This window comes from Chiloscyllium punctatum, chromosome 1 (assembly GCF_047496795.1).
Source record: "Chiloscyllium punctatum isolate Juve2018m chromosome 1, sChiPun1.3, whole genome shotgun sequence".
In the NCBI taxonomy this organism is placed as follows: Eukaryota; Metazoa; Chordata; class Chondrichthyes; order Orectolobiformes; family Hemiscylliidae; genus Chiloscyllium; species Chiloscyllium punctatum.
The window spans coordinates 42202065-42228544 of NC_092739.1; the positions used below are offsets into that span (position 1 = coordinate 42202065).

Consider the following 26480-nt stretch of genomic DNA (forward strand, 5'->3'; position numbering starts at 1 on the left):
GAGATTTAATGGTATACTATCCATGTGGCCTATTTATGGAGTTAGACTATTGACCAGCAACGATCCCATTGAATAATGGTTGAATGGTCGAGTCCTGTTCCTTTATTCCTATCTGTGAATTCCCTGCCCTTCAAATTCTGGGGTTACCATTGACAAATTGAATTGGGGTGGTCATAAGTGTTGTGGCTAAAAGAGCAGGTCAGAGGCTAGGAATGCTGCAATGAATAACCTCCTGACTTCCCAAAACTTGCTCATAATCTACAAGGCACAAGTCAGGAGTGTAATGCAATACACTCTTGGTTGCTTGGATGAGTGCAGCTGCAACAACACTGGAAGATGTTACTTTCCAGGTCAAAGCAACCCATGATTGGCATCATGTCTACAAACGTCTATTCCCTCCACCACTGACATTTACACTCCGCAGTGTGTACTGACTACTGGATCACTCGAGAAGCATGTGTTGTGATCTTATTGGAGCTTATAGAAATTCACTAGGGCTCCTTAAACTGCACTTTGCAAACCCATGGTAGCTCATACCTAGAAGAACCAAGGCAGCACATAACATACAAATCACTGACCATCCTGTCTTGATATATATCTGTTCCTCCGTGCCACTGCATCCAAATCTTGGAATTCCCCCCCCCCCCCAAACAGCACTTATCCATCAAATGGACTGCGGGAGGTTCACAACAGCTTTCTCCGGGTAACGAGCGATGAGTAACAAATGCTGTCCCAGCTAGACACATTGCATGAATGAATTTTTTAAAAAGTTTCAACAACTGAAATAAAACAGAAAAATTATGCAAAATTTTCATTAGGTCATGCAGTCTTTGTGCAAAAAGGATAGAACAAAGAAAATTTACAGCCCAGGAACAGGCCCTTCGGCCCTCCAAGCCTGAGCAGATCCAAATGTACTGTCTAAACCTGTTGGTCAATTCCTAAGCATTTGTTTCCCTCTGCTCCCTGCCTACTCGTGCATCTGTCCAAACGCATCTTAAATTAATCTACCATGCCTGCCTCTATCACCTCTGCTGGCAACGCGTTCCAAACGCCCACCACCCTCTGTGTGAAGTACTTACCGCGTGTGTCCCCCTTAAACTTCCCACCTCTCACTTTGAAAGCATGACGTCTCGTTATTGAATTCTTCACCCTGGGGAAAAAGCTTTTCTCTATCCACCCTGTTTATACCCTTCATGATTTTGTAAAACTCAATCAGGTCCCCCCCTCTCCATCTCCTTTTTTGTAGTGAAAATAAACCTAACCTACTCAACCACTCTTCGTAGCTAGCACCTTCCATACCAGGCAACATCTTCGTAAACCTTCTCTGCACTCTCTCCAAAGCGTCCACATCCTTTTGGTAATGTGGTGCCCAGAACTGTACACAGTATTGTAAATGCGAGGAATGGTTTTGTTGTAAGGCTGGAGAGTAGATCGTAGCACAGGGAAATCCCAGTGAGGGGGGGAGCAGGTGGCTCTGCCAGTCCTTAACAGTGGCGGCTCTATGTAGAGATATTGATGCAAACTCTTCTTTTGACACGTTGACCAAATTGATACCTGGTCACCAGGCCGGAAAACAAGCCTCCAGTAGGAAGGCACAGCCAGGTTATATGGAATCTCTGTGGAATTGACAGACAGGTGTCTCTGAGGGAAGCACTCTGGATTTATTGTTGGAAAAGAGGTGCGAATACTGAGCATTGAGCTGGGGGTGTGGAGGGATTTATCGGAGTTATGATCTAATAGCACGTGTTCTTCTCGCTACCAGCTAAACGATATCTCTGTATTGTTTGAAAGTTCTAGGAGGCATTCTGCCAAATCTCTGAAAGTCTGCTCAGGGGAATCTCCTAACAAGAAGGTCCCTAGGTCCTTATGTGCTGACCACTGTCTAATGGGCTTGTGCTCATGCATGTTTTTCTTTACAGACTTTCCAGAAGGAACAGGTGATCTGGCACAATCCAACTACTTGGAGCATTCTTATGTGGGCAGATCCACCCTTCACAACATAAGGGGCAGGTAGAACCTCGGTATCTGGTGGTATTTGTTGTTTGTGTACTAAAGGTCCACACACGGCTTGATACAGCTCCACACAAAGGTTCCATCAGGATAAAGGCAGTGATGTGTACACCTTTACCCCTTTTTCCAGGTTATTGTGTATTGTCCCTGTTACCACAATTCATTTTTGACCAAAACCTAAAGAACAAAATGGATTACAAGTAGTCAGTTCTTTGGTTGATGCAAACACAGCCTCCTTCTGTGCTGTACAGGTCTGAGTCTAAGATTGCAGGTTTGATTCCATTTGCAGATTCCCTCCCCATACCACATCTTGAGAGAATATCCATAAAGTAGGTGAGTATTATTTTGATGACCTCCTCCAGGTGGGATGTTACTGGACTTGGAAGGTTTGAGCTATAAGGATAGACTGGAACTCTTTTCTCTGGAGCATAGGTAGTTGAGGGGTGACTTTATAGAGGTTAATAAAATTGGGCATAGATAAGGTGAATAGCCAAGGCCTTTTTCCTAGAGTAGGCAAGTCCAGAACTAAAGCATATAATTTTAAGGTGAAAGGAGTAAGATTTAAAAGGGACCTGAGGGGCAACCTTTTTTAAACAGAACAGGGTGGTTCATATGTGGATTGAACGGTCGGAGGAAGTGGTAGATGCAGTCATTACAATAGTTAAAGACCATTTCGACAGTTACATGGATAGGAAAGACTGGGGATGTGGGCCAAAAACAGGCAAATAGGACTGGTTTTCATATGGACACCTGCTGCTCGGCATAGGCAAGTTGGACCGAAGGGTCTGTTTCTGTACTGATCTTGTGCTCTCTCACCTCCGCGCCCGCCGCCAACCCCCTCCCCCCCCCCCCCCCCCCCCCCAGACACCAAAAATAAGAGTTGTGCCAAAGCCAGTTGGTTATTCCTTCCAGTATTCAAAGCCTACTCTGTATCAGTAATCTGTAAATGTTGAATGGATACAGGACTGGTCCATTTTGAATCCTCCTTCGCTGATGTAGTTTATTGGCTATATGCAATTTTGCTTGATTTAGACACACATTGTTGCATCTGGACACAGAAGTAAATTAATCAGTTGGGGTATGGAACTTTTGATTCATATCTAGGGTTCTCTCTTATATAGTGATAACCAGTATGCATGTTGGTTAAATCCAACGCTGGACTCTTCAAGGCTCACTAGGACATCTTGGATCAGAACTCAAAAACTAGTTGTTGAATGACAGCTGTAGGGAACTTAAGCTAAAATATTGCAATCTTTATCTATCTCTTTAAATATACAGTACTTGTACTGACTTCCACGAGTGCTGCAGTATTGACTTAAGTTATTGGCTTGACTTGCATTCTGAATATAGGCTTATAGCTTCACCTCTCCCTTTTTTTGTTTTCAAGATGAAACTATTACCTACAGTGACTGACAAACCAGTGAAAATTTACCCTTTAGTGGTAATTGAACTGAGATTGCTTATGAATGAGATATACTGTGTGAGGTTTGTCATCATTCTCTGAAAGGATAGAATAAGAGAAGTGGTGGAATAGTGGTAATGTCACTGGACGAGTAACCCAGAGACCCAGGCTAATGCTGTGGGAAATGCAGGTTAACTCCCATCATAGGAGACAGTGAGGTCTGCAGATGCTGGAGATCAGAGTTGAGTGTGTTCCTGGAAAAGTACAGAAGGTCAGGCAACATCCGAGGAGCAGGAGAATTTACGTTTTGGGCCAGAGCCCATCAGAAATGCTTTTCCAGCAACACCCTCTTAACTCCCACCATGACAGCTGGAGGAATTTTTGTTCCACTCAGGCTCAGTAATGACGTAACTGCCATTGACTTCACTATGTTGTTGTCTGGGCCTTCAGCCTTCACATGCACAGGAATGAAGTTGACTCTTACCTGCCATTTTAAATGATCTAGCAAGCCACTCAGTTCAAGGTCAATTGAAGATGGTGCAACAATTGCTGACCCTGACAGTGATGTCTGCGTCCCTTGAAATAATTTGCAAGAGGTGGTTCAGACAAGGCTCCCTCAACTGAACAAAGAATAATACAGGGAGGAGAAAGTGAGGACTGCAGATGCTGGAGATCAGAGCTGAAAATGTGTTGCTGGAAAAGTAAAGCAGGTCATGCAGCATCCAAGGAGCAGGAGAATCGACGTTTCGGGCATCAGCCCTCATTCCTGAAGGAGGGCCCATGCCCGAAACGTCGATTCTCCTGCGCCTTGGATGCTGCCTGACCTGCTGCGCTTTTCCAGCAACACATTTTCAGCAAAGAATAATACAGCCTAGGAAGAGGCTCACCAAAACTGTGCCGTTTGTGATACCTTTCACAACTAAAAGCCTTTTGCCTTTATACTGTCCATGTGCCTTTATTCCCTGCCTATTTGTGTATCTGTCCAGATGCCTGTCAAACCTTGCTTTTGTATCTGCTTCTACCAGCACGTTCCAGGCACTCGGCACCCTCTGTATGAAAAAAACATATTTCCTTTAAACTTACCCCCTTTTTACCTTAAACTTTAGTTGGGAGTCTTTTTCCCAACATTCCATTCTATCCATGTGTTTCAACCACAAATGTTCAAGGGAAAACAATCTCTTCCCATTATAACCTACAAACCAGGCAACACCCTGGTAAACATTTTCCGTACCCTCTCCAAAGCCTCCACATCCTTCTTATAGTGTGACAACTAGAACTGCATACAATATTCCAAATGTGCCCTAACTTTCCAATTTTTAATTCTATACCTTGACCAGTGAAGGCAAGCATACCATACAACGCCTGCAGTTCTCACTTTCTCCATACCATCCACCATCTTGACTACTTTTATCCACTTGTGTTGCAGCTTTTAGGAACTTCTGGACCTGTATGCTGAGATCCCTCTGTATGTTAATGCTTCAAATGGTTCTGCCATTTTCTGTATGCTTCCTTCCTGCATTAGACCTTCCAAAATGCATCACCTCATATTTGTCTGGATTAAATTCAAAGTGCCATTTCTCCACCCCAGTCTCCACTACAACTATATCCTGCTGTATCGTCTGGCAATCCTCCTTTACTATCTGTAGCTTCTCCCAATCTTTGTGTCGTCCATGCATAAATTCTATCTTTTTGTCCTTGAGTGAATCTACCCCTTCCCTTGCTAACCTCTTGCTCCTTATCTCCATAAAATCCAGTTTTTCTTTAATCCTGTTTACCAAAGACATTTCATGGTCTCTATTAGCTTGCCTAACTCCTAATTTAAGTCCTTTTTTTGCTTTTTTTTTATATTCTTCCAGGGCTGTATCTGTCTTCAGTTTCCCAAACCCCACACATGCCTCCTTTTCTTAGTTGACTAAGCTCCAGCGTTTCTCTTGTTATCCAAGATTCCTGAATCTTGCCATCCTTTTCCTTCTCTTTCACAGGAACATGCTGGTTTTGAACCCTATTCAACTGACCTTTAAAGTAGTCCTACATGACAAATGTGGACTTTACCCTCAATCAACCGTCCCCAGACAACATTCAATTCCTCAACGTGCCTAATATTGTCGTAGTTAGCCTTTCCCCAATCTAGTACTCTCCCCTGGAGATTGATTCCTGGGATGATGATAAGGCTGAGAAGGTTGTAGCTATACCATAGAAGAATGGGAGATGATCTGATTGAAACATACAAGATCCTGAATGGATGAAAACGTGTTTTCCCTTGAGGACATCTAGAACTAGAGAACCAGTTCAAAATATCTTCATTTTAGGTGGAAATGAGATTTATTTTCTCCAAGGATCATTAGTCTGTGGATTTCTCTTCCTCCTGAGAGCAATAGAAGCTAGGTCACTGAATGTATTCAAAGCTAACTTAGACATGATTGACCAAATGGGGGCTGTCAGGAAAGCGGAATTGAGGCCACTTTCAGGGCGACCGTGATCTTATTGACTGGCAGAGCCGAATCCAGGGGCCGAATGGTCTACTCCTAGTTCTTGTTTGCTTGGAGCTGGGAGTATTGCACTGTACCCGAGAGTAAACCAGACTCCCAGAATCTTCCTATCCTTGCTGTGCCATATACTTGTGAATGATGTCATGCTGCTGTTTTTGTTACATTACTCCCAACAGAGTTTTGTAGCTTCTCAGAGCCTGCCTGCATTTCTCTCTCTGGATTTTCCAGCTGCAGAGTAATTGCCTGCCATTCTTTCCTAATGTTGTTTTATGTCAAGACCAGAACAAGATAACTCGACCTTAAGTAAATGTCACCGTATAAAATGACTGTCGGTTATTTCCAGAGTCGGCTGCTAGATTTTAAGGTAACCAGTGCACTCGATAGTTACTTACTGTATGTCTATATCTGTCTCTCATGTCTTCAGAAAGTCATTATATGACCAGCTTCCTTTTTCCATACTAGGCCAACCTAGTCGCCTTCCTGTTCTCATTTTGAAACGTCTAGTTCAATGCTGCTGAATGAATGCAGTACTTGACTGGATTGTTAACATAGTTTGTGCAATTGTAGCCTGAAGTAATTTTTACAACAACTTTGGAACAGTAAAACCACTTGGGTTTTGTTACTGTACTTGCCAAATAATAAATGCGTGCATAATGTGAAAATGGATAACATTAGGTAATTGCAAAGCTTTGATTTGGTGCTTGACCTTACCTTTTCCAGTATCTTTCCAGATGTAGTGCTCTGCAAACTTTCTTCAAGGTGCTTTTTCTGACAGAGGCATGTTGAGCAGTAGCAGTGCAAAATACCCTAAACCTGTGATTGCTTCTGGCCACATGCAGATTGGACACTCAATAATCCATTCAGGCCAATAATAAAGCTGTCCTATCATTAGAGCCTCTATGGAGCCTACTCAAATTTCAGCAATTGTCCTACAGCCAGGAATGGAAACTATGGTCACTACTATCAGAGTAACGTGACTAATATTCTTGCTGTAACTACTAGCCCCATGGAATTTGCCCTGAAGTCTCATCCAAGTGAATCCAGAGTCCAGATGAATAGAGTAACTTTAATTGGAAATGCTTCTATATAACACGTTATTTCTATAAAAGCAGCATCAGTGCTGGGCAATAGTAGTCCAGCTTGGTAGTACACTCAGGACCGAAAGAGTATAGTGGATTGCTGTCATGAGGCTGAAAGTGTACCAAGTGCCTTGCAGTTGATGATTTGTTGGAACTGAAATTTTACCATAACAATATTTATAGACCTGCACACCGCCCCCCCCCCCCCCTCACTCCGCCCCCAGACCAACCTTGGCAGAGAGTTCATATTTTACTCTATGCAATTGTCAAAAGTGCAATTACAAAGCATTTGTAGCAGATTTCTGTACCTTTATCTTTTACTGTGTCTGTAACTTTTTTTGTCCTCCAGATTGGCCTCACTCATTTTTATTATTGTATCTCATTCCTTCATCATATTAAGGACATGAATCATTTCTGGCCACTGTATTCTTTTGGTAAATGGTAAATCTGTACAATTCTAATTGCCTCCTCATCTCCTACTTCCAACTCTTAAAGTTACCTCTGCTGTCATTCATTTTGATGCTTTAATGTTGTTTTTGAATGTAGTGGGTCCAGGATTAAGGTTTCAAATATGGCTTTTATCAGTGTGTTTGTTACACGGGTCAAAAATAACTCCTCCAGCTTTAGTGCCCTTGAGATGAAGCTAAACTGGGATAAGCCTGTTTATTTAGTAAAAGCTTTTTCAAAAGGTTGATGACTGCTATCAGACAGATGGAAAAATTCCTACTTTTGGATTTGTTTACTGTGCTAATTAGAGTAAGAATTGGTATATAGCTTACCATGTTATATGTAACAAATTTAATATTATATTATCATTCAGAAGACACTTTGCATGTATATGGTACAATATGTTGTGATTTTTCAGACTCAGTGTTGCATAGTTTGTGAAACAGCATTTCAGAATGCATGTCTGGGCTAGTGTGGCTCTAATGCTCAATTAAATTTGAAATCTTTTATCCTCAGTGCTGTTTGATTAAATAACTGCTTCCTCTAGATTGTATTAGGGAATTAGACTCAGGTAAAAATTTGAAATAAAAGCAGGAAAAGTAACAAAGCTGTTTTTATTATGTGAAATTTTATTTCACAGACCAAACATTTGAGAGTGAACAGAAATAAAGAGCTTCGGAAGTGCTGATGAAATATCTGCATGAGAAGATATTTGTCCCAATTATTGCATGGTCCTAGCTCCCCTCATGCAGCTGATGTCTAACCCTGTTCCAACTCAAATTTCTGCCAATGACGTAGTGTTAATACTACTTGACTAGATCACAAAAGGAGCCAGTTAGCTGCTTGACTCGCCACTGACAACCTAGGAGCTGGGTCTAATGCTGGAGAACCATTATTTTCTTTGAAATAATCCATACAAATCTCAAATGTGAGTTCTTCTGACATTACTTAAACAGTGCACATGGTCGGCCGACAAATGAACAGACCGGAATTAATCTGCTATCGTGTACTTAAGATTGAAATGAAATTTGGACTGTCTCTGATAATTCTACCAATGAGGGCAAATTGAAGGGCGCAGCAAAAGATACAAGATACCATTACAATCACTATTCAACTTTTTGTTGCAATCTGAAAGTTGGCAGTATTTCATCTTTAAAAACAAAACAAAGGCTGGTGAGGCTTCTAAATCACCTGTATTCTTAAGGTTGTAATGCAGTTGCTTTATTTAACACATCTTGGCTTGCATTCAATTAAAGTTATGTTGCTTCGAAAAATTCAACATTCTGCACCAGACACTACTTCAGAAAGGGGTTTATTTTATTGTCATTCTGACAACTATTTTGACTTAGTACTTGAGTATTTTTTTCAGTATTTCACGGAGTTTTTTTTAATCTTGCAGGAAACCTTATCAAATGAAGCCAATTGCGTTGAAGAAATCTTAAAAGTAAGCTTTTTAAAACACTTTGCTTTATTGGTTTAATAGTTTTACAACTGTTATAGATAAGGAGTAGCTTGATACTGCACTGACGCATATTAATTTTAATGTTTTCAGAACTCTTAAAAGAATGTTGTAGTATATATTCCACTTCAGGCGTAGATATTTTGTTAAAAGTTCTCAATGGTGTAAAGTTCCTGTTAAAATCCTATCACAAATTCTCGTGTGTACTTTTGTATTTGACACCTAATAAGGTACTCTAAATATGCTCAAAAATGTTTCAACCAAGCCAGTTCAGAAAATGTTGGCAATAACTGCACTGATGAGCTTAACACACACCAGCAATGTGTAAAAAGTCATCGTTCAAAAAATGTCTTTCTGAATTTGCATTATGTTGATCCAAGTATCCTTTTGACTAATACCTAGCATGGTTTAAAAACAATAATAAAGTCCCCATGATCAGCCTTGTACCATTTCAAATCATTATTTTGTTTTTGCTTCAGCAGTTACAAGTTTACAGTACTTGCACTAAATACCGCAATGGTTTTTTTTTTCAAGAAATTGCAAAGAATGTTTTATTTTGGTGGATTTTTTTGTTGAACTTGCTGATCACTGATGACCTTTTTGTTCAGAAGCGGCAAGCTACTTTGGAAACTGTACTGAACCCAATTGTGCTGAGATTGAATGATCAAACCACTTGTTCCACAATTGTTGCTTTTACCTGTAATTAACTGGCACCATTTCTGTTAGGCTGCTTGCTCACCTCTGTGGCAAGTGATGGGAATTGTCCTTGTGGCAGAACTCCATGCAAGTATGAATGTCCTTGGCAACTCCTTTATCCATGGAACACTGGAAGCAACTGGCAGAATTGCCAGTACATCTAATTGCTGTAGATACGGGATTAACAATCCTTTTTGATGGCTGTGGTTTTGCTGATGTTGACAAAGCAGAAGCTGTGCAAGATCAACTGTTTGGGGTAACCTCTGGCGCAATTGTTGCCATAGTGTGACTCATTTATTTTAATGGTTGTCAGCATGAGCATGTTATTAATGTGAAGTTGGTGGAAGGTAGTTTTAAAGAAATCACCTTTACTATATTTCAGAAATATCTTACTGCCGAGTAAAATTTGTCATTTTTCTATTTACATTTACTTGGTACTATATTTTAAGACCTATTTTCACTCCCTTGCCCTTTTTCTGAAGACTTTGGTAAGCAAACCGTTCCTGGCTGCTCTGTGGTGTCTCATTAAGTGGCATTCTTCCTGTATGAGCCCAGAGAGTAAATATTGACGAAACATCCAATCACAGAGAGCCAAGCTAGCTCCTAAATTCACATTGCATCTCAGACTTCGCTTAGTGGTAGCATCCTCATCTCTGAGTCAGAAGTTGAGTTCAAGACTCTTGATAAACATTTGGGCACGCCTTTAACAGTCTCACCGGCACAGTGTCAGATCAAAGCAAAGTTGCAATATTGGAGGTGCCATTTATTTGAGGTTCTGTCTGCTTTCTCAGCTGTAGAAGATCCCATAGCCCTATTTCAAAGAAGAGCAGTGGAGATTTCCCTGGTGTCCTAGCCAATATTTATCTGTGCCAGCATCGCCCAAAGAGATTTATCAAGTCATCAATCTCACTGCTATTTGTGGGGACTTGCTGTATAGAAATGGGTTGGAACACTTTTTTTTTTCTATTTTGGGTCTAGGTGCAAAATTTGATTGTGCAGCATTGAGAAGGTGACAGCTGCCATGAAATACAAATTTATTCTTTCTTTGAATAGCAAGTGGGAACTTCATTCGCTATGTGCCAGAAGCTTTCTATGAAGAAATGATCTAAGCATGAGAAAATGTGCATTCTTAAAGCACTTTCTCATAACACATCCAAGATGCTTCACAAGTAGTGGTTATTTGTGAAATGAGACCTTGGATGGAATTTTATGAACTCGTGTTGCAAGAACTGTTAGAGGGTTGGGAACTTATTGACAGCTGGTATGGTCTTTGTTGATGCTTCTTCAACTGAACTATGGCATTAGCGTCCTGTTTCTGGGTTTCCTGATCAGTCCGGTAACAGGAGCTAAATTCACAGGTAACACCAAGACAAAAGGAGTGTGTGCAGAGGACATAAGGAAGTTGGCAAATGGATATAGATTGGTCTGGAGAGATGGGAAAAAATTGTCAGATGCGGTACTAAGTGGGAAAACCTGAGGTTTTTCACCTTGGAAGGAAGAGGTAAAGAAAATGCCCAGTATTACTTAGAAAGTGACTGAGGTGCAGAGGTGTTTGGGCGCATGAAAAGTTAATATACAGGCACTGAACAGAAGCAAGGAGCCTCGTGAGAAGCTGTACTTTGTTATGAGAAGAGTTGAAAATAAACGTAAGGATGTTATGCTGCTCTTATATGTGATATTGGTGCAATTACATCTCGGGCACTATACAATTTTGGTGCCTTTATTTAAGGAATATATAAATGCATTGAAAATGGTTCAGAGGAGGTTTACTTGGTTAATACATGGAACAAGTAGGTTGCCTTTTGAAGATGAGTTAGGCTTGTGTCCACTGGAATTTAGTCCCTCAGACTTGATTAAAGTGTATGAGATTGTGAATGGGCTTGACAAGGGTAGATGGGGAGAGGATGTTTCCTGTTATGGATCAACCCAGAATTATTGTTTTAAAACTAGAAGTACCCTTTCAGGATGGAGATGAGAATTTTTGTATTTTGTGACTTTGGAACACTGTCTTAGGCAGTGGAGGTGCAGTTGTTGAATATTTTAAAGACAGAAGTAGATTCTTGTTAGACAGGAAAATCGAGGATTCTCATGGGTTATTAATAATGTAGAATTTTTTTAAAAAGCCTTTACCAGACCACAGATGAGGTTCCCAATTTGTTATGGTTATCAAGGTAACACAAAAAACACAGCGCAAAAAAAAGGCCCTTCATCCAATTGAGTCAGCACCAGTCAAATGCAACCACCTAACTATTCTAATCGCACTTTCAAGCACTTGGCCCATATATGTATGTCTTGGTATTGCAAGTGCATGTCTAAATACTACTTACATCATATGAGGGTTTCTATTTCTACCACCTTTTTAATGGGCACAGAGTTCCACATTCCCACCACCCTCTGAATTAACAAAAACTTCCTCACATCTTCTGTAAATTTCCTGTCCCTTGCATTTAAGTCTATGCCCCTGGTCATTGATCCTTCCAACAAGGGAAATAGTTCCTTCTTATCCCCTATCTATGCCCATCATAATTTTCTATATCTCAATCATGTCCCTTCATCTCTTCACCAAGTAAAACATCCCCACTCTACGCAATCCTTCATAATTAAAACACTGCAGCCCAGGCAAAATTCTGGTAGATCACCTTTCCATCTCTCCCATGATGTGGATTCCAGAACTCCATGCAATATTGAAGCCTAAACAATTTTATTAATGTAGTCCCAGCGTAACATCCCTGCTCTTAAACACCATGCCTCAACTAATAAACGCAAGTGTCTCATTTGCCTTTTATCCACTGTATCCATCTGTCCTGTTACTTTAAGGGACCGGTGACCATTAGTGTGCTAGTACTCCCCTGTTTTTTTTCTCCTGTTGAAATGTATCACCTTGTGCTTACCTGGATTGAATTCTATTCCCCTAATCAGCCTTTCTATGTTCACTGTACATTAAGGCTATCCTCACTGTTTACTACCCCACCAGTTATCATATCATCTGTGATCAGCCCTTCGATGTTAAGTCTAAATCATATATAAATGCTACAAACAGAAAAGCCCCAACACTGATGCCTGTGAAACCCCACTGGACACTTGTTTCCAGTCACAAAAAAAAACAGTCCTCAACCATCACCCTTTGCTTCCTGTCACTCAGCAAATTCTGGATCCAATTGCCCACATTTCCTTGGATCCCATGGGCTGTCACCTTTTCTAACACCTTTGGCATACCTTGCTGAAGTCCAAGTAAGTCATGTCACATGCATTACCCTCCACTATAGTCCAGGTCACCTCTTTGAAAAATTCAATCAAGTTGGTTGGACATGACTTCCTCTTAACAAAACTGTACTGACTGTTCTTTGATTAATCCTTGCCTCTCCAGATATGCAGAATATTTTTTATCAGAAGCAGTGCTGAGGTAGTTTTCCCACCATTTTGAGATTAGATTGATTGGCCTGTAGTTTCTAGTTTATCCCTTGCTCCCATCTTGAATAAGGAAGCATTGCTGGTTGTCCTCCAGTTGTCTGGACCTCTCCTGTGACCAGAGAGTAATTGAAAATTACCACTGTCACTGCTGCTATTCTTCCCCCCCCGCCCCCATTCATTAGACTTGGCTAAATTTCATATGGTCCTGGTCCTGGAGATTTATCTACTTCTAAGTCTCATTGAGCACTCTGCAGCTTCTCTCTGACTGTGCTAATTTCTTGAAGTATATGTCAGTCTTTCACCCTTTATTTCTATACCCACATCATCCATCCACCCCTCACTGATTACAAAGTATTTACTTCGAATGGCTCCAGCTCCACATATACATTATCTAAATGGGCCCTATTCTTTCCCTAGTTATCACCTTTACCCTTAATGTACTTGTAAAATAACTAAAGATTTTCCTTTTAGTTTACCTGCTACTGGGAGAAAATGAGGGCTGCAGATGCTGGAGATCACAGTCAAAAAGTGTGACGCTGGAAAAGCACAGTAGTTCAGGCAGTGTCCAAAGAGCAGGCGAGTTGACGTTTCGGGCATAAGCCCTTGAAGACCCTTTCCCAAAATTTTGATTCTCCTGCTACTCTGATGCTGCCTGACCTGCTGTGCTTTTCCAGTGCCACCCTTTCTGGCCACTATCCTGTCACTAGCCCCCTGAGCCTGTATTGCTTGATACCCTTGCTTAATTTAAAAAAAAATGCCTATTTAAGATTTAAATTTTAACAATTGAAATTTCCTCAAATGGAAGTTGATGCTGTGTTTGGAACCTCAATTATTCTTCACAAGTAGAAGTGCTTTCTAACATCTCTCCTGAGTGGCCTAGCCCTCATTGTTAAAGTATGCCCCTAGCCTTAAAGTCTTCAACCAATGGAAATGGATTATCTTTATCTTCCTTGTCTTTCCCTGTTAATTTCCTGAATACCTCTATTAGACCTCTCCTTAAACTTCTAAATCCTGTTGAGTAAAGGCCCGATTTATCTAATCTCTCCTCGCAAACTAGCCCTTGAACATTATCGTCCTTATAACCTGCATTGAACTCCCTCCAGGGCCAAAGTTACCTTCCAAAGATATGGTGTCCAGATCTAGTCACAGTCAAGTGGGGTCTAACTAGGGTTTTGTACAACTACAGTATAATGTCTGCACCATTATACTCTAGTCCTTTAGATATGAAAGCCAGCATTCCACTAGTCACCTTGACTATTTTCTGCAGCTGTATGTGACAATTTAAAGAGCTATGAACATGAACCCCCGAAATCTCATTGGGCATCCACTGTATTTACGTTTGTCCACTCTAAAATATATCCTGATCTTTCCTTTTTTGGTTCAAAATTGATAACCTCTCACTTATATATAAAAATCCATCTGCAGCTGCTTTGCCCGATCATCCTTTTGTAATTTTATGCTGTCATCAACACTGTCCACAATGCTGGCCAATTTTGAGTTGCCAGCAAATTTGCATGTTAACTTTTTGTGCCATTATCCAAGTCATTAGTGAATATTGTGAATAATTACGGCTTTAGCATAGATTCCAGTGGGACACCACTAGTCGAATCCTGCCAATTTTCGAACTTGCTCTTTCCAACTGTTTCCTGCTACTCAACCAATTTCCTATCCATGCCAGAGATTGCCAGTTAATGTTGACAGTTTGAACAGTTTGCAAAACTAAGAATTGTGAAAGGTTTTTGTATTTGATATTCTGAGTTTCTGATTCCTTTTGACTGACTGACTGAATTTCAGTCAGCATTCAGCCTTTAGCCTTTTGTTATCTTATTTCCCTTTTGTCTGGCTGTTTGCTTGCTGACTTCTAGCACCAAGAGTCTTTATCTGCAACACAGGTGACTCGGGAGTTATTCTTTGACTGTGGCCTTCACGGTACACTAATGATCGGGCAGGCTTGTGTAAACAAAAACATTTAGTCCAGTTAGCACATTGCAGTGGAATTGAAGTTGGCTTTTTAACCACTGCCCATGTGCATTCTTCCAAGCGAAACTCTCAATCTGCAGAAAGTTGTCAACCCCTCATTATTTTTGTCGTCACAGTAGAACATAGTCCTGTCTATTCAAAGATTATTTGATCCCTTTCAGGCCTTGCATCCCATTGGTCTCGCACAGGAATGTTACTAGCCAGCCACCAGCAGTTATTTTTTTTCTCTGGCCTTCAGTTCCAGAATGCTAATTTGTTTGGTTAAAAAGGTGAGAAATGCTCAGTGTTTGGGGCTTCTCGTCATCGTAACAACACAAGCAGATCAGTCATGAACTTGCGGAATGGCAGAGAAGGCTGAAGGGCTGAATGACCTTCCTATTGCATAGGATATAACTCCCCTGCTTTCTTCGCAGTTACAGGAGTAAAGCGCACACAAACTTGAGATTTGAGAGCAGCACCAACCTGGCTGTGGCTTGAGCTGTTCAGTTTCACCACTCAAAGGTTTTCAAACCTGGTAGTTTCACCTGCCCCCTGCTCCCAACCACTCACTGTGTATAAACTTTGGCGAGTTGCTGACTGTTCAGGAAATATGAGCACTGACTCTTAAAATCAGAATCCTTAATTAAAATAGATCCTCACTGCTTATTAAAAATATTTAAATGCTTGACCAAATAGCTGCACGGGTGTTTCCACTTGCTTTCTACCACATTGGGTTGAAACCCAGAAGAAAGCAACACAATGTCTTTCTCGCTCGTGCGCGCGCTCTCACGCTTTCCTTCCCTGCCCTCCCCTCGTGGTCGTCTTAGAAAATCTCTGTCATGGATGACTTGCTTCCACCCAGGTTTGATGTGTTCTCAGCTATGTGAGGTCCAATACATGCACTAAGACGGTCTGTCTGTCTGTGTCTGGGCTGACGACACTTAAAGGTTACTAGGCTCCCTCTGATATCATGACGTCAGGCCTCCATGTGTTCCTGACTGGGTGTCTCTATATACCTTCCTAGATGAGTCTTCTCCATTGTGGTTGGTCATAAACCAGGCACCCCTGAGTTGGTGACAGGTGTGACGTCTTCAAGGGTGCTGTACTCACTTGCTCACTTATATACACACACACACACGTACACACACGTACACACACGTACACACACGTACACACACGTACACACACGTACACACACGTACACACACGTACACACACGTACACACACGTACACACACGTACGTGTACACACACACACGTACACACGCACGTGCACACGCACACGTGTACACACGTACACGTGTACACACGTACACGTGTACACACGTACACGTGTACACACGTACACGTGTACACACGTACACGCACACGCACACGCACACACGTGCACACGCACACGCACACGCACACGTACACGTACACGTACACGTACACACGCACACGTGCACACACACACATGCACATGTTCACACTCACACTCTCGCACACTTGCACAGCCCAGAATGAGCAGTCGCTGTGGAATGCCCCTGGTGTTGGGGAAACTGCTGCTTGTCAAATCCACCTGCTCACTTGAACCTAGCTCCCTTTCCTATGAAAATAATCGCCACCCCAATTGTTGTTGATTGTCTTTTAACAGCCAATTTAAAAACAGCAAAATCTCTGTGGTGCAGCTTGAGGTGCAGTTCTCAGTGGAATTCACACCGTTTGAAGAGTGACATAAGAGATTGAAGTTTTACTGGGTTTTGCTCAAAGCAGCCAAACCTGTGCAGAAGGTTGAGTAAGAAGAATTTGAAATCTGATGCAGTGAAAATCAAATTCCCACAATCCTGTTTGGCTTTAACTAATGCAATGCTACTGGAACCCCTCCCCAAAAATTCACTTGCTCTCAGATTAAGTCATGCCCATTGTGAGGAATTATTGCTTATTTCAACTTTGCACTCACTCTTAAAATGAAGCTTTTCATACTCATGAGCAGTGCTAGGCCTTAACACCGCTTAAATAAAAAGAGCATAAGTTGGAGACACTTGTGTTTGACACCATAAGGTTTCAAGTCTGATATCACTCTTCAGAACTGTTGAGGTAGAGTCATATTGGATTTGAAGAATTCACGGTTTGTCTCCAGAGATGTTGCTGAATCTGTTGAGTTTCTCTAGTACTTTATATTTATTTCAGATTTCCAGCATCTTCAGTATTTTGCTTTTAATTAACACCTCTATATATTTTGTTAACAATTGTGAAGTAGTTGATTACTGTTCATCAATTAAATTTAGTAACTGGCTCCTTAGTTAATTGATTCTTTTTTTTTGCAGACTAGTGTACCAGTTTGACATCTATCGAATTCCGTTAACATCAGTGGAAAAAAACTGAACAGTTGCCTTTTTATGCTGCTTAGTTACATTGGTTGGTGGGTGGTTATGTAAATAAATCAGTTGTAGCCTAACCATATAATCAATTTAAAAGCTGGCAGAATGTTGAGAATGGCCTTGCACCCAAACTCTACCCTGGGATCTACGCCTACCTGAACCAGAATAGTGCCCTTCATTTTTTTTTGCTTCTTATCCAAAAAGCAAAGGCATTGTAGGCTAACATTTTTCTCTTGAAAACGTAACTTCAAATATTAAGTGTGTTTTCACATTAGGTAAAATAGAGAAGTGTTGTTCAGGGGATGAAGTGGTATGGAAAAGCAGCCAATAATTTATAATAGAGTGTGCAGTCAAAAGGAAATTATAGATTTGAGTCTTTTGCTTTTAAACCTGAACTGTTCCTTTTCCGAACAGCACAAGGACATTCTACTTCAGGAAATGGCAAGTATTTGTTCAGTAAACATGGGAATTAACAGCTCAGTGGAGCAGTTTCTGTCCCAACTGAAGTTTACTTAAACCTAGTTTGTTTTAGTCTGTGTTAACCATTTAACTTCTCTTCAGCTTGCTGAATAAATTACAGCTATGTATTTGCTCATGAAGTACAATAATTAGCAGCCTAAAGGTTTTTTTTTGGTAACCTGAACTTCATGAAAGTGAAGTGGTGAAAACACAGGTCCCTGTATGAATTCATTTCACGGCCTCAGAAGCCTAGGAATCAGTCAGTTTTTTAAAAATGTCCATCTGTTGCTGACACTGACCATCTGAAGTACTTGCTGACTGCTTAGAAAATGTTGAAATGTTTCTCAGGATATGGGTGGCAATGATTAGTGACTTTCTGGAGACTTCCAATGGTTATCATAGCTCACTCTGAGGGGCAACATGCATGTTCTTTTGTAATAATCTGAAAGCTTTTATGGTTACTTTTGTAGTTCAAGCTCAAAACTGTCTGAATTAATTTTCATTTTGTCATGTGGTCAGATTTGAGCTCATGATCTTAGTTTTGTTTGTCCAGGGGCATAACCATCAGGCTGGCATATACGTTGATGTATTGTTGACCTGATGTAATATGTGTTGTTGTCAGAAGTTACATGACACCAGGTTATCATGCAACAGGTTTATTTGAAATCACAAGCTTTTGGAGCGCTGCTCCTTCTTCAGGTGAACGCCAGCATCTCCACACTGGAAATGACATTGGTTTCAGCTGTCTTTTCCTAAATTTTGTTTCCATTAATGTCAATAGCACTGCTGCCTCACACCACCAGGGACCCAAGTTCGGTTCCAGCCTCGCACGACTGTCTGTGTGAAGGTTGCGCATTCTCCCCGTGTCTGCGTGGGTTTCCTCTGGGTGCTCCGGTTTCCCCCCACAATCCAAAGATGTGCAGGTTAGGTGAATTGGCCATGTTAAATTGCCTGTAGTGTTAGGTGCATAGGGTAGGGGAAAGCGTCTGGGTGGGGTTACTCTTCGGAGGGTCAGTATGGACTTGTTGAGCCGAAGGGCCTGTTTCCATACTTTAAGGAATCTAATCTCCAAAGTAATATTATTATAAGGGATAAGACTTGTGGGGATGGAGGAGAGAGGAGGAAGCAATGGCAGGTAATGTTTAATGATCTATTAATCCAGAGACCCAGGTAATGTTCTGGGATGACATGGTTTGAGTCCCGTCACACATACAGAATCATTTGAGTCATAGAAGTTATTTTCTGACATTTTTTAAAAAAAACCCATTACCAACCAGCAATCTTCCCTTCTCCTTTGCCTTTGTTTTTATAATTTTCCACATGTATGAAACTCCCATCCTTGTTGGGTGTGGCTTCCACGCGAGTCCACACACCTAACAATGTCGTTGACTCTTAACTGCCCTCTGAAATGATTTCAACTCACTCCATTGTTACAACTGCTAGAAAGTCTCAAAAAATTAAAAACCAAAGAAAATGCGGATGCTGGAAATCAAACAAAATCAGAAATTGCTGGAAAAACTCAAATGGTCTGCCGGCATCTGTAGAGAGAAAGCAGAGTTAATGTTTCAGGTCCAGTGATGCTCCCTCAGAGGTGGGCATTGGAACCAAATCTAGGCATTGGAAATGGCGACAATAAACATAGCTTTGTTGACTCTGCAAAGTCCTCCTTTTGATTTGATTTATTACTGTCACGTGTACCGAAGTATAGTGAAAATTGTTGTCTTGCCCGCTTTACAAGCAGATCATACAAGTGCATCAGAACAGCGTGCAGGATGCTATGTTACAAATGCTAAAAAAGCCTCTCTGCACGAACATCTGAGGACTAGTGCCAAAACTTGGAGAGCTGTTTCCCAGACTAAGCAAGCAACAGCCTGGCATAGTCATACTCATAGTCATAGTCCCGCCTCAGGCGACTGACTGTGTGGAGTTTGCACGTTCTCCCTGTGTCTGCGTGGGTTTCCTCCGGGTGCTCTGGTTTCCTCCCACAGTCCAAAGATGTGCAGGTCAGGTGAATTGGCCATGCTAAATTGCCCGTAGTGTTAGGTAAGGGGTAAATGTAGGGGTATGGGTGGGTTGCGCTTCAGTCGGTCGGTGTGGACTTGTTGGGCCGAAGGGCCTGTTTCCACACTAATGTAATCTAATCTACTCACAGGTTGATACCTCTGCGGTAATGTTGCAGGCACCACCATGACCATCCATAGATATGTCCTCACTCATTGAAATCATGGCATCACATCAAATGTGGGCCAGGAAACCACCTGATTACCACATGCTAGCCACAACTGTACACCCCCACCCCCCACCACCACCACCACCCTTATTCAACAGCATTTGGAGGAGGCACTGAGGACAGCAAGGGTGCAGAATGTATTTTGTTGGAAAATGTCAATGTCTAACACAAGCACTAACCAAACACATTGAGTCCTAAAGGACATAGTTCTTGATTGAGTTTGTGGAAGGAGCAATTGAATCGCCAGAAGGAAAAACGTACTTGACCTCATCTTCTCTGATCTGCCTGCTGCAGATATGTCTATCCACGACAGTATCAGTTAGAGTGAGCACCTCCCGGCCCTTGTGGAGGTTACGTCCTGCCTTCACATTGGGTATACCTTACATTGTGTTGTGGCGTTATTGCCATGCTACAGCGGATAGGTTTCAAACAGATCAAGCAACTTCAGATTCAGCATCCATGAGACACTGTGTACCATTAGCAGCAGGAGAATCATCTAATCTGCACCTCCATAACCCCCACTCTACCATTTACTGTCAATCCTGGTGGAGTGTGCAGGACAGTATGCCAGGAGCAGCACCGAGCGGTACCTAAAAATCAGGTACCAAACAGGACTACATGCGTGCTGAAAGTGTAAGCAGCAACTGACAGACTTTCAAAGCATTTCTTCAGCCAACGCATCAGATCCCGTCGCGAATGTTGGTGGACAATTGAATAGCTCACTGGAGAAAGAGGCTACGCAAATATCCCCCATCCTCAATGGCAAAGAAGCCCAGCACACTCAGTCCTAAAGATAAGACAGAAGCATTCCCAGCAACCTTCAGCCAGAAGTGCTGAGTAGGTAATCTATCTCCGTTTCGTTTAGAGGTCCCCACTCTGGCAGTAGTCTTCAGACAATTTGATTCACTGCACGGAATATTAAAAACAGCTGAATTCTGCAAAAAGCTGGAGGCTTTGACAACATTCCAACAATAGCGCTGAAGAATTGTGCTCCAGGACCTGCTGTACCCTCAACCAAGATGTTCCAGTACAGCTAAAACACTGGCGTCTACCCAACAATGTGGAAAATTGCCCAAGTAGACCTGTACACAAAATGCAGGACGCACCTAACCTGGCAAATTACTACCCTGTAAGTTAAGTGAGATGGAAGATAGCACAGTTGGTGGCATCAAGCAGCAATCGCAGAGCAATAACCTGCTGACATATGCCCAGTTTGTTGTTTTGCCAATGTCATTCAGCTTCTGACCTTGTTGCAGCCTTAGTTCAAAAGTGGACTAAAGAACTGAATTACAGAGGTGTGGTGAGAATGGTTGCTGTTGACCATCAAGGCTGCATTTATGTGCATGTAGCATCAGGGAGCTGGGAAAACTGGAGTCAATGGCAACCAGAAGAAAACTTGGTTGGACTGGTACCTGACACATAGGAAGATGGTTTTGATTATTGGACGTCCGTCATCTCAACTCCAGGAAATCTCCATAGGAATTCCTTTAATGTAGTTTCCTAGGCCTGACTGTCTTCAGCTGCTTCCCTCAGTCATAAGGTCAGAAGTAGGGATTTTAGTTGCTGATTGCACAATGTTCACCATTTGCGATGACCTAGATGCCAAAACAGTCCATGTTCAAATGCAACAAAATCTGGACCACAACCAGGCTTGGGCTGAAAAGTGGCAAATAACAACATTCATACCATATACCAGGCAGTGACCAGCTTCAATATGAGGCCATCTAACCACCACTGCTTGACTTTCAGTGGTGTTACTATCACTGAATCCCCCACTGTCTATATCCTTGGGGTTACTGTTGACCAGAAACTCAGCTGGACTAGTATAGAAATGCAGTGGCTACAAGAGCAGATCAGAGTCTAAGAATCCTGCAATAAAGAGCACACCTGACTTCCCAAAGCCCCTCCAGCATCTTCAAGGCACAAGTTAGGAGAGTGATGGTATACTCCCCTCATACCTGGATGTGTGCAGCTCCAACAACACTCAGGAAGCTTGACACCAGCCAGGACAAAGCAGATCGCTTGATTGGCACCACATCCACAATCATCCACTCCCTCCAACACTGACATTTAATAACAGCAGTGTGTGCCATCCACTAGATGCCGGGCAGAAATTCACCAAGGATCCTTAGCCAGCACTTTCCGAACCCATGACCACATCCACCTAGAAGGACGAGGGCAGCAGATACTTTGGAGGGCAACTTGTAGGTGATGGTGTTTCCAAGTTCCCTCCATCCTGACTTGGAAATAGATCACCGTTTCTTGAATGTAGCTAGGCAAAATCCTGGAACACCCTCCAAATGGTGATCTGGATCTATCTACATGACATTGGCAGCAGTTCAAGGTGGCAGCTTTACCACCAGCTTCACAAGGGCATCTGCGGATGGGCAGTAAATACTAGCCCAGCTTATGGCACCCATATCTCATGAATGTGCCTAAATATACTTTTAATAAATTCAGTATTGCCATGTTGCAAGTACTTTGGATTTTAAGTTCTGATCTCAATATTAAACTTAACTGATTTGTTGAATAATCTGAAATTGAGCAACATGCAGAAGACCAATATGTAGGTTGCTAATGGTCCCAAATCAAAATGAGCAAGCTTCCATTTAAAGCAGTCTACTGTATTTCTTTGTTTGGTTTTTACTTTTCTGATCTATCTTGATTATATTTAAACATTCCCCCCATTGTATTTGTTTGCCTTTTCCATTAACAGTATGTGTCGCTTGGTAGCAAAGAAGATGATTGCTGAAAAGAGACAACCATTCAGATTTCATATGATCACAATTCTTGTGCTTGTCCTGATAAGTGCAAGGTGAACGTTTTTGGTTACATAGCTTTCTCTTGATCAATATTAATTTAAAGTATATTACTCCATCATATTACCACCACTTTCTAATGCGCATACTAGGCACAGGGATCTAAACCTATCACTCTTAGCCAGCCATAAGGACTTGCAAATTACTCATGAGCACTCTTAGCACAGGCTTTGTCTATGGCTTGAGAATATATAAATTCTGTGCACTTTAAAAAAATGCCCCTTCGTTGTTGCTTTGTTTTGTCTGGAATACTTAATTAGTTCCCGATGTTCCCATGATTAGAAACGATTTCCCACGTCCATACGGTCCCTATTATTACCTTCTACATTGGAAATCCCTAGCATCAGGCTGACTCCTTCTGTACTTGGGATTCTCCTTGACTGAGATGGAAATCTCATGGTTGACTTGTTTTGGTTGTCTTGGCAGGAAATGACGCAATCATGGCCACCACCTCTGACTGCCATTCAAACACCCAGCACAACAGAATCATCTAAATTTCCGTTCCAAAACAAGGTATGTGATGAATATCAGATAGGTAATAGAACTAACCAAGTATTTTATATGAAGTTATTTGCTGAAATTAAAGAAAAAGAAAATATTAAATTTAAAGTGTTTTCGAGGAAAAAAATATTTGCAATGCGGAGAGAAATTGATCTGTGCACACTTTGAATTCAAGAATTATTTTTTAAAATGTGAGGCTCATAACCGAAAACACTGAGATATTTTCTTTGTATCTAGGACACCCAGCATGCCCCTTCTGGTTTTATAGGACACAGTGAGTAATAACTCATTTGATTTTACTAGTAGTGTTTAAAATTCTAAAAGCTACTGAGATTGGGTTTTCTTTGCACATATAAACAAACAATGACTAGTCTTTATTTTGTAGTATAAACTAATTAAAATACTAGTTAAAAGTGACAAGTTATGTTACAATGAACCAGTTTATTGTGGTAAAACTGTGAATGGTGACAGAAAATTCCACAACCTGACTTCATTTGGTGAGAGTCTGGGGCAGTTATTGCCCTTTCCTAATAGCTTCAGAACTCTTCTCCAATATGTAAAGAAGGCCATAAAAATGAGTGCCCAATACAGATGTTGTAAGCTTGCTTGCTTTCAGTCCTCTATTTTTGTGATTCCAAAACTCTGTAGAGCCACCCACCCACTTGGCTTGCATTCCCAGGTTATTGGGAATGAGAGCCTCCAATACAGACTCCATAACAAAGTGACTCCGTTACAAGTGATCTTGGCACCGTTTCATGGATGGTTGAGCCCCAAGTGATTTTTCAGGAAGTGAGCATTGAACTTGTAAGAGTTGCATCAGGTCAATTGTTACCAATATGAGGCACCAGAAGCAGTTCAGATTGGAAGTGCTTCTGGTGCACAGTGACAGATCGCCATTACACCAGACGCAGTTTTGATAGGCCTAAAGGATGCTTCTAGAAATTAGCAGGGGGAGCTCAAAACCCAGCAGGCTGTGCTGACATTACCCATGTCTCTGAGTCTGGTCAGTTGGTTTAAAAGATATTTCTTTGGCATCTTCTGGTTATGCGTGCAAACATTTAGGAATTTGGTGCCAGAATTCGCCTCAACTCAAACAACAGCAAGCATTTTAACTTGCCTGACTTCCAACTTTCCCCATCACTGTCCTTGAACTCTAGCGTCCCTTCCAACTATTTCAATTAGATCCTAGGAACAAACTTTCACTTGTCTTGTGGGCATAAAAGCATTAAGTGAGACAAAATGACCTTTAAAATGAATACCTATGTGCAAATATTATGATATTTGTAGAGATTCTTCTTTGTCACAAGCCTTTAAGCTCCTACGTGAAGCACGAAGTCATAGTCCATTAACCAGATAAGGTTGCAATGACCAAATATGTGGCTGTAAGTACTCCAGTGCTTATTGATGCAGGAATGGACTTTTATAAATCCACTTGGATTATACTGCCAGTCAGGAATCGAATGATCCAAATACTTGTTGTTCAGGTCCTGACCTCTGATATAAGCGAGGCATTAACCTCTTTAAATCACGCTCTTTTTAATCTATTGTTGACTGGCCACGATTTGAAGTTGGGCTTTTGGCTGAGGTCCCTTTCACTATGCATTGCTGATGGAGGTAGTTCTATCAGCTGACTCCAAACCCAGTATGGATTTGTCACAACAATCCAGATTTTTCTGTTGAAGTCAAGCAGAAAAAAAAGTATTTTTATCAGCCTGTTCAGAGTTGCTATCCCACCTCTGGAACAGGTGGTTTTTGAACCCAAGCCGCCTGGTGCAAGGATAGGGACACTACCACTGCACCACAAGTGAAACAATGGCCATTTTGATCGATGGCTTCTTTTATGCATAAAATTAAATTACTGCATCATCATTGCATTATGTTATTTCTAACTATGGTTTTCTTACAGTATATTTAGTCATTAATTGGAACAAATGCAAGTTTTAGTTAAAACAATAACTTTTAAAAATATGTACAAGATTGTTTTAGCTTAAAGGAAGTCTGGCATTTGTATAGTGCATTTTGCAACCTTAGGATATCCCAGGGTGCTTAAATCAACGAAATACATTTGAAGTATTATTATGCTGGCCTCTAAGAATTGTCAAATAATAGCCAAACTTTGCTTGCAACTCTATAATCAATGAATTGGCAAGGTTGCTGTGTCCAGATCTGAACAATACAATGATACTCTTTCTCTCCGCTTTGAGCATCTTGTCACTGCAGGGCTCCAGAACAAGTTATGCAATAATCTGTGATGTTGAGTTTAAGAATTAGTAATGAATCTTGGATTTCTCCAGGTGCAAAGTGAATTTTTAAATAAAAATATTCATGCAGGCCAAATGTATTTTCTACACAATCTGTTCAGACATTACTACACATCTCTGGAGCAGATGGGACTGGAATACAATATGCTTGTGATAAATTAAACTATTAATTTAGATTTGGGCCATTTAGAAACATGAGCCGTTTATTAGTTGATTGAAACTTGAACTTCAGATTGATCAAAGTAAATAGCAGGATGTGTGCTACTAGCTCTTCCTTTGTGTTCCATCTGCACTTTATTTTCCAGAGAAATGTGAGATCCTTCCACAAAGTTCTCGAGGGGAGAATTCGTAAGTACATATTTTCTTTAAAATACAACTGTAATTTTGTTTTTGCTGTCTTGAATGACTTGTGTGCAATCTCTTGTTTGTCAGTTGTATTTATGAAATTTTTAACCTGGTGTACTCTTCCTCAAATTTTAGTTAGCATATTCCTTCCTGTTGTCGATGCTAAAATAGACAGCACAACAAATTAATGTATCTGTTTCAATGCTGTTAGGTAACAATTGGATAGAGTGTGGGTGACATCCTTCTCTTTCTCTTAATCTATTGTGGGCTGGAAAACCTCCATATTCCCCTTCCAATCTCATAAAACACAATGTTATTGGCTGCTCCTTGACAGTAATAACCTCCTTAATTTTGTTGAATTTTATTAGCTCTTTAAAATGATGTGAAGTGCTGAACTGTTTTTGGCAATTTGGTTTTACCACCTTTAAACCATGTAGACTGGCTTTTGTTCTCCTATTCATTTCACAAGTATTGAGGGATGTGAGTTTTGCGTTTCTTTCTTAACTCTGTAGAAGACCCACAATGAGGTGTCCTACATCTTAAATTGCAG

General features: G+C 41.2%; 1 protein-coding gene across 5 annotated transcripts in view; it reads left to right on the forward strand.

Moving 5' to 3' along the window:
• The window catches only part of LOC140453678 (AF4/FMR2 family member 1-like), a 164260-nt gene that overhangs the window by 89654 nt on the left and 48126 nt on the right, over window positions 1-26480 (forward strand). For all 5 annotated transcript variants that reach the window (XM_072548713.1, XM_072548695.1, XM_072548829.1 and 2 more), the window contains 4 exons: window positions 8827-8871; window positions 23250-23336; window positions 23562-23598; window positions 25891-25933. In XM_072548713.1, coding sequence (XP_072404814.1) covers window positions 8827-8871; window positions 23250-23336; window positions 23562-23598; window positions 25891-25933 — 212 coding nt within the window. The remainder of the gene's footprint in view (window positions 1-8826; window positions 8872-23249; window positions 23337-23561; window positions 23599-25890; window positions 25934-26480) is intronic.